At 34.7% G+C, this 9821-nt stretch overlaps 1 protein-coding gene across 1 annotated transcript; it reads right to left on the reverse strand.

Annotated features, from left to right (window-relative positions):
• Window positions 1-1636: 1636 nt before the first annotated feature.
• Window positions 1637-2789, reverse strand: LOC140329829 (trace amine-associated receptor 2-like). Its single transcript, XM_072410222.1, has one exon. It carries the CDS (start codon window positions 2787-2789, stop codon window positions 1785-1787), a length of 1005 nt encoding a protein of 334 aa, XP_072266323.1. The 3' UTR covers window positions 1637-1784.
• Between the last annotated feature and the right edge of the window lie 7032 nt (window positions 2790-9821).

The raw sequence follows: 9821 nt of genomic DNA on the forward strand, positions 1-9821 counted from the left end.
GCCATCTGAGCACTGTACAAGCTACAAGTCACTGAAAGTCCTATTTCACATTTTTTTTGTTTTTCATTAAACTTTTTCAAGGTGCCACAGTGAAAAAAGAACCTTTGTAGTTTAATTTTCTGTGTGTGTAGTCTTTAATTTCACACCTTCCACCACTTAGGGCCCTTATACTTGTGTGATTTTAGGATTCAAGGATCAATAGGAAAAAAAATCTATATACTGACAGCCAAAACCTGAAGAGTCAGGGAATCCTTTCCTATTTTACATGCAAAATCAAATGTATGGTTATTGGTACATATAAATGAAAAGGTGGAGTGGTCACAGAATGGCTTTCTATTGACAAATGGTAAAACTAAAACTGCTGTGTGACAGATGACGCATATGGCCCTTGGCTGCCCTTTATTGCTACATGTACACCTTTATCTGTTGTGTACTTTCCAGCATGCAATTCACAACTTGACATACATACATAACTATGTTTATCTAGATTTCTTTTAGAAATAAATGGTGACAATACATTGTGCAATCATTGAGTGATGTTTCTTTAAACCTCAGGAAAAATTTTGAATAGTAACAAATGCTTCCTTTGCTTCTGGGAATGTGTGAAAAAAAGCAACTATGTAGTTTTTAGGAGTTTTATTTTTTAAACTTGCAAACACAATACTTTATATAAAGTTGGCTACACTAAGCATCCCATAATGAAAAAACTAAATTTAAGACAATTTTGTTTAAAAAATGACAAAACAGCCAGACTTTTAGCTATAACAGTTTCTATTATATGTTCTATTGATTAAAGGCATCCATGTAATATTTTCATTTTGGCAATGCCACATATCTCTGAAATATCTTCTGTGGATCAATTTTTTGAATGTTAAAGAAACTCAAAATCCTAAAATGAAGAATCTGTTTTGTAAAAAGGGATTAAACAAAGGTGTGGCAATGGAGACCATAAGTGAATGCTTTTTTATTTGTCTCTTTGCCAACCAATTAAATTGTGCTTTAGTCCATTGGGCAACACAAATATGATAACGTGCATTGCTCAGTGTGAATAAATAATTGCCTCCCTATCTGAACTCCAAAAAAAGTTATTCCCTTATATTTATCTTACCTGTGCAAGCATTATACTCTTAATATCATTTATAGCTAAACATGTTGTTCAGGTTTGATACAACTGTTTCAAGCTTATCAATATTTTTTATTAGAAATAAAGCTATAGCTTTATTTCTAATAAAAACTAGCTATACACTGAGAACAGAGACCCCCATTAGAATTTTTTGTCAATTTTACAAGTGGATAGTGGGCAATAACCTGACCTCTTTAGGAGTTTAGGAGAGGTTTGTGCTAAAATATTTGGTTGCTTTGGATTATGTTCATTTAGACCCAATCACCCCTTAACAATTCGTATTTCTAACACATAAAGCAAACTTGAAAACACAGAATAGTGAGTGACTTTTTAAATAGATGGATAATTGTAAACCAATGTAAAATTAGAGACTAAACAAATAAAGTTATTCTAGAAGGGACCTTTTTTACTTAAGCAAATTAATAAACCTTCAAAGGTCTAATCGTCTAAAATATTTGAAAAATATAAAACTAAAATGCATGCACACAAAGAGTTAAACATTTGCTATTTACCTTGCGATAACCTTTATTTAGTATAATTTTCAGAAATTAATACATTTTTAAGAAATGTAATTATTATTTGTCATCGTTATTTCTAAAATATTATTACTACACAATAGTTTACACAAATCATTCAAACAAGTGTTTTCTCATATAATTTACTATTCATTAGGAAAGAGATTTGTACAGGCATCAGAAAAACAAATTCTACAAGAGATGATATGTTTAAGACCTTTTCTAAACCATGGATACAGAAAACCATACAGAATAGGATTACAAGTTGAGTTTATATAGCTAAACCAGTTAAATACTTCAAAAATTACTTTTGGTGTAGAAAAATTCACAAATGGATCAATTAATAAAGTGACAAATATTGGCACCCAACAACCAAGAAAGATGCCCATCAAAATAGCCAATTTTTTAGCCGCTTTATGCTCTTTTCTCTTGGAAACCTTTTGTGATGTATCTGAATCAAAAACTGAATTCTCCATAAATTTTGCATGTTTTCGAGAAATCAGAAATATTTTCACATAGATTCCAACCATTAAAGCTGCTGGGGAAAAAAAACATGTAAAGAAAATAACCACCGACCATAATTTGTTAAATGTGATTGGACAGACCTTGACACATTGGACTAGAAGATCATATCCCTCAATCCCAGACACATGTGAGTTTGATATAACCACTCCCAGTGAAAATACCATTGGTGCTGACCAACAAAAAAAGACCAACCTTCTAATGACAGGTAGGGTAATCTTTACAGGATAATGGAGTGGTTTACACACCGCATATAACCTGTCAACTGCAATGATACAGAGGTGAAAAATAGAGATGACACTTAGAGTCAAGTCAAAACCATAATGTATTTTACAGTACAAGTTTCCAAAATACCAGCAGTTTTCCACAGTTCTTACCATGCTGTATGGCATGATAAATATACCAATACACATATCAGTTGATGCCAATGAAAGGATAAGTAGGTTTGTTGCTGAATGGAGCTGTTTAAAATGTGCAATAGTTACAATAATACCAAGGTTCCCAAAGATAGTAATAGTTATGGAACATGTAAAGAACATGTAAAGTCCTAGACGGGTGGCAGGATAAAGATTGGTAGAACAGAAGGATGAGTTTTCAAACTGGGAACAGTTTGGTTTTTCAATGTCCATGCTGCAGAGTCATTTACAATGGTACAGTTAAGGACAACATACAATAATAATGGTTGATCACAGGCCTTTATTTTCATAGCATAACTGACTTCAGTCCTAAAAAAAAAAAAGATGCAGATACAGTTGAGAATTAAGAAAGGTTAGGAAATATGCACTTCTGCTTGCCATAAAGTACACTCTATGCAGCCATAGAAAGGGTCCAATAAAGCTAATTTAAACAATGCACAAAGAAACTTAAGTTTGAAAAAATCTTATTGTTTTTATCTAGACATTAAACAAAAAAGGTGGTTCAGAAGTGTTCCTAAACAGTGGGTGAGACAGAAAAGTACTTATTCCAGTTGTACAGAAGGAAGACTGGGCCTTGGAGGGAAAACTGCTGATCAGCTTTTGGCCTTTAAATAAAATGAATGATCTTATAAAATTAAAAAGTATAGCACACCCAAGGGATATGTAATGAATTACAAACATTAGCTTTCACATCTAATCTATATTAACATCAAAGCCTGTAACAGGGAATATTTATCAAAGATTTTTTTCCCCTGTAAAGGGTTGAATTTAAGTGGTTTTTGGCCTTTTTTCTGAACCAGTGGGGGTTCTGAAATTTCAAGGTTTCCAATAATTTTTTGGCGTTTATTTAAGTAAACAATTCTTTAAAAATGTTGACTAGAGTAAGGACATCCTCAAACATACAAAAGGGATAATCAGTAAAAACTACCACATGGAAATTTTTAAAGCTAACATCGCTATTGCCATGGCAGTTGGTAAAATAATCAAATTATTTGCCAAGCTCACATAGTTATACTTTATGAAAACTATTTACATCAACATATACAAAAAAGTTTTCTAACAAATATAACTGGTGATCATTATTGATACAATTATCCGTTCTATGTTATAAAAAAAAACAAGTAATCTAAACTAAACAAACTTTTTTTGAAATTAGTGAAACACTTAGGATGAAAAAATTGAGAAGAATAAATTTACCTTTTTTAATCCTGTTTAATTGAAGTTCTCTTATACCTGTGTTTGTTGCAGTAACAAATGACAGAATACACAGAGGCTATCTGTAGGTTCTTTATATACTAAGACATGTAATGTCAAGAGGCACTGCATTGTGGAATTCAGCTGTTGTATGCTGCTAGTGATAATTAATGTTTTTAACGCCTCTCCTGCCCTAGAGAATTTTTTTTTAGATGCTGAAATTTGTGAATGATAATACAATAGTCTGAACAGGAAATCATAAAAATTTCATTTTGTGATGCATATCATAACCTAACATACATTTGACACAAATATAGCCGTATAGTAGGATGAACAAAGTATTCAGCCAGTATTTAAAATGTTTTTAGTTTAAGTATTTTAAATGCATTTTACCATTTCATACAATCTTTTTTTTGTTTTATTTTATTTTTTCAAATTTTTATTTGACCTTTTTATTATGAAAAACACAGACAAGAAATCACAACAGACAGAATTTCACTTAAACAAAAATAGGGAGGGGGGGTGGTGGTGCACAGAACTGTTAAACAACATTTTACACATGGAGAAAGCATGGTAACCAGCTGATAATAGGAGAGATTACAAAAGTGCCCAATTTAGGGGTCCATTATGGAAATTGAAGTCTTAGGTGTAACAGGGACAGCATGAGTTTGAATGGTGTCCTATGTATCACATATGTTATTAAAGTCTGTTGGAGTATCACACCAAATAGCCAGGAGATATTCCATTAATCTAACATCTTGGATTCTCTATAACAAGGCCCCATATGGTGGAGGGGCAGAAGATTTCCAGCTGCATGCTATGAGGGTAGTGTAACCACTAGATCGGACAAGGTAGGCCTAGCAAGTAATGTATCCTGTTCAAATCTTGACGACCAGTAAAATCTAACAGCATTTAGCACACTTGTAACCAAAAGGGACGGATCAAGTGTCATTCCCAAAAGATGTGTTCAACTGTGCTCCTATACATCCTGTACCTCCAACATAGATCCCTATGGGAGCTAAAGAGTTTGTTAGGGAATACCAAGGTACCAAAGAAAATATACCAATGAAAAATGAAATTTTCAATATTCTTTTCTTTGTAGTTTGTACAGATGGAACTACTTTGACCATTACGTCAAATTGCAGACCACTTTTCTGTATCCAGATCATTTCCAATAACTCCCTCCCTATAGCACATATACAAGAATTTAAATGGGGGAGGTTTCGAGGAGACACGAAGACACATATAAAAAGACAAAATCAGGCCTTTTGTGCAAGGACCTTCATTTAAATGGTATAAGGCTTTGGAGACCAGATGAGAAGAAGAAGCTTAAAGGAAAGAAACATGATCTGTAAGTAAGCATAGAAGGAGGATATGGAAATTTCAAACTTCTCTTTCAATTCTGTATAGAGTACATGTAAATAGTCTGTTTTCATTAGGATGGAGGAGATGGAGAAAAAGTGTTAGGGACCTCTCCAAGGTTTATACATTGATTGGGATAGATTGTTTGGGAGTAAAGGTGTTTGTATAAATGAGGTCAGTAGTGAACCGGCCTATGTAAGGTTATGTTTAGCTTTGCATTGCCTTTAGATGTTTCTTGTAAACAACATTGCAGGAAGTAAATATTTTTTTATCAGAAAAGGGAGGAACCTCATAGCACGGTATTGGGATGGATCAGGGCAATCCAATTTTCTTCCACCTCCCTCCATATGCTGGGGGCTTGAGGGGAGGACCAGGATTGCAGGCACCTGAGATGTACGGCAAGGTGATATTTGCCTAGGTCTGGTGCACTTATACCGCCTTTTTCCTTGGGAGAGCACACCACCCTTCTTGCCAGTCTCTGGCATTTATATGCCTAGATGAAGTTGAGGAAATCTCTTTATAATGTTTTGATTGTTCTTCTGGGGACCATCACTGGCAAAGTGGGGAAGAGGTAAAGCAGCTTCAGAAAAAGTACCATTTGGAGGGAACAAATAGAACAAGAAAGTAGGGTTTTTTTAGGCAAATAATTTCAGTTGTATTTATAATAGAATTAAGTAGTATATTTAAACAAATTTAAGCAGTTTTGGTATGACCTAAGTCTTGGTCATTATCAAATTTGGCCCTATAAGGGCACCAGACATTCAACTTCCAACCAGAATCTACAAATTCTTGGGAATTATGTTGTAAACGAAAGTAGATTAACTGACGCGTTTTGACCAATCTGGGCTTCTTCAGGGGTGTTGTATGTATAACAATAATGTACAGAAGTTCATTTGCAGTATCTATATGTATAACAAATACATTCAGTAAGTACAAATAATGATAGTATTGGTGAGTACATAGTTAAGTAGTATATAAGTAATATGTCATAAGATGAACAACACAAACATTTGTTAAGGGCATAGTAACTAAGAATTTAGTTTATATAAATGTTTATACATATAGCAGTGATGTATGCATCAAATAATATTCTATACAAAGAATTGTATATAAAAAATAACTGGTAATAGTAAGTGTCAGCCCAATAAAAGAGTCCTAGTAAATCTTCATAATAATCGTGGATTGTGTGTAGTTTTTAGAGCCTTTTATCATCCCTAGTTGGGGTAGTATTGTGGTATAGTTTCAGTAGTTAGTGAGTCCTAAACTATACCATATTGAATTGCTAGTGTAGTAATCTAAAGGGTTAAACTTTGGGTTTTACTATTATAAAGTATTGTGGCATAAAGAGGGGGGGGGGGGACAGAGTAAGACCCAGGTCTTAGGTCATACCAAACTGCTTGAATTTGTTTAAATGTACTACATGATTCTATTATGAATACAACTAGAAGGGGTGATAAATGTAAAGGGAGTGCTTCTGTCTTGTTGGGGTTAATCTTATACCCAGACACATAACTGTAGCTGGTCAATTCTTTCCATATATTTGGAAGGGAAATTAATGGATCAGTTAGGGTGAGCGGCACATTTTCTGCATATTATGAGATGGTATAATTTTTATGATTTATGGCAATTTGCTTTATATTTGGGTTAGAGCTGATATGAACCGCAAGGAGTTCAATGAAGAAGGCAAAATATAAGGGAGACGGGTCAGCCCTGGCAGGTACGATTAAAGATTGGGAAGGAAGAAGAAACTACATGTGGGAGTTTGACAGATGCATATGGGGAAGTATATTAGGACAAACCAGCCCTCAGGAATGGAGCAGCCACCAAAAAGCGACTTAAGGTAGCAGGCAGACAAGGCTAGCTAAGGTGGTAAAAGGTCTTTTCAGCATCAAAGCTCAGTACCACTGAGGCTGCACTCCTCTTGGTTAATATGTCAGTTAGGTTAATTACTCTGCAAGAATTATTGCTTGAGTGACATAGCAGTATTAACCCTGTTTGGTTCATGTAGATCTCAAACTGTCTTTACTACAGCAGTAAAGACAGAATGGGATGGGCTTCACTTTTTTTTTTTTTTTTTTTTAAAGTTCCAGATTGTAGACACGCAAACAATGCTAATGAGATGAGACTTTATAGCAAAGTCAGGGCAAGCTAATGTTGGCAACAGAGAAGCAGACAGATCTGACAAGGTACTATGAAAGGCAGAAGGTGAGGTTGGGCAATGATGATCCAGCAATCTTTTTGGACAAGATGGGAAGTGCACGTCCAATGAGCTACCAAATGACAAGGCAGAGAACAAGGTCATCTAGCAATGTAAAAGTTAGACAGTGTCGAAAATAACTGGTAAAATGATCCTTTAACATGAAGGACAGAGATTTGCAGTCCTAAATGAACAGATAAACTTCTAACACTTGTGTTTGTTAACTGTTTCACAGCCAATCTCCCTCCAGTGGTGGCTGGCATTATTGCAGGTTGTTGTTAACTTTCACAGCCAGTGGTGGCTGGTGGTATTGCAGGTTGTGGTTAACTGTTTCACAGCCAATTTCCCTCCAGTGGTGGCTGCGGGGCATTGCAGGTTGTGATTAATTAGTTCACAGCCTTTTTTACACATTATTATTATTATTTTTAATATTACACATATGGTGGCTGGGAATATTTCAGGTTGTGATAAATTATTCCACAGACAGATCTATTTTTCAAAGACTTGAAGCACAGCTGCCCTAAAGGACCAGCATGACAGATCCAATATATAAAACTATTGTCATAATTGAAGTAAAAGACATTGGCTGAAAATTTCACCAGGGTTTTCCTTATCTTTGTATGAACTTGCAGAACACTAATTCCTAAAGCATAACACATAGGTCCTCATAAATAGGTCAATTTATCTACAGTACTGCACCTTGTTAGGGATTCATGGTGATATATTACAATGGTTTTGAAAACTGTTTCAAATGCTGTTCTGCTTATTGTGTAATAAAAATATCCAAGTGTAATATTTTACCTTTATAAGTTTGTCCATAAATCATTTGTTAATTACATACACAAAAAGTCCCTTGGCTTCTACAATGACATTTGCTCAACAAATCTGCTTTCATTGTACACCTACACAGGTAAAATATAAAGTTCAGCCTGGAGGCAGACACCCTTAGATGTTTGACATTATGGCTAAGTCATGCCCAGTGAAATTTTATTGATACTGCCTTAGTGGGCAGTAAGGCCACTCTCATTGGCCAGGAGGTGGCATTTAGTACATCACCAGGAACATTTTGATGAACATCCCGCAACAATCAAGAGGGTGAAGAACTTGTCTGGCCAGCTGGTTTAGAAGCAAATGAACCAGCAAGCTTGGAAAATATTTGTGGATCAATCAGCTTTGATTGTAATACTGTTGGGATGTTTCTCTTTCCATTTTGTGTGGCCCCCTAGGGTAATCCCATAACCGGTATTCAAGGGAAGAGGGCACTCCTCTTTAACCACCCAATCTGAAGAAAGGTTTGCTCCTTTCTAGTTTTAAAGAAATTAAAAGAGGATCAAATTTCATCCCATGGTGCTGTTTCTGCATACTTCTGCATGCAAAGAAATTAACTTGACAAAACTTAAAGAACTGATAATGACCTGCCTGATCTTTTAGTGAGGTGTTCACAGGAGCCGTTGGGGCAGTATAGGGATAGCTGAGTATATATAAGGAGAATTTTGCTGTGCTATACAAAGCAATACCATGTAACATTTTGTATTGTAGTGAGGTGCACCCCCATGTTTATCCACCAAGGCCTCCTCCCCAAATTTAGTCCCTCACATTGGACTTTGGGGTTTGTTGATATCTTTGTAGAAGTATCTACAAAAGAATCATTGAGAGATTCAGCCAGCTATAGAAATACCAAAGAGATTCTCTGTACTAATTCCACATTACCAAATATCTGGCATTTATCAGTGAAAGTACCAAGATAATATTTATTTTTCTTTGTAACAAAAATTCATGATTGACAATAGGCTTATTGGAATTAATTAATTTATAAATATAAATACTATCATTTTTTTTTTTACCAATTTTTGTTTTTGATATAGGTTGAACAATAAAAGTTGTTTTTGGTTTATACTTTAGAGTCTTATAAAAAGAATACTTTTTATTACAAAACTCCCTATTTTCAAAAAAGGGTATTCTTTACAACCTGATAGGGTTTTGTATATTGGTTTTCTGCATGATCAACAAGGATTTACATGAACAACGTGATTGACCATGGATTACTTATACAGACAAGTTTGTTGTTAAATACTTATAATTATGTTTTGTATTTTTATTTTAATGAAATACTTTTTCAACGTGTGTACTTTTGCTATTGTTTGTTAACTCCTACTGGAAATGGATAACATGTACAAATTTGCCATATACTTATTTCCCTAAGAGAGAGGGCAGATATCTAGTCCTCATTAATGGGTTCTTTCAAATTCTATGATAGCCTCCCTCACAAACCCTCTCATACTTTTAGGGGTAAACGGTGTGGAAAACACCTTGTTCATCAACATTGGGACCAAGATGTTGAGGGAGGAAAGACATGGAACCTGGTATAGTACAGGAAATATCTCTCTGCCCCCCTCCTTTTTTGGGGTCATCATCATAAAGCAGTGACCAAGCCCTTCATTACTTGAATCTGGAATGATTTATCTCTGGCATAAAAAAGTTTTACTGGTTTA

The sequence above is a fragment of the Pyxicephalus adspersus genome, chromosome 4 (assembly GCF_032062135.1).
Source record: "Pyxicephalus adspersus chromosome 4, UCB_Pads_2.0, whole genome shotgun sequence".
In the NCBI taxonomy this organism is placed as follows: Eukaryota; Metazoa; Chordata; class Amphibia; order Anura; family Pyxicephalidae; genus Pyxicephalus; species Pyxicephalus adspersus.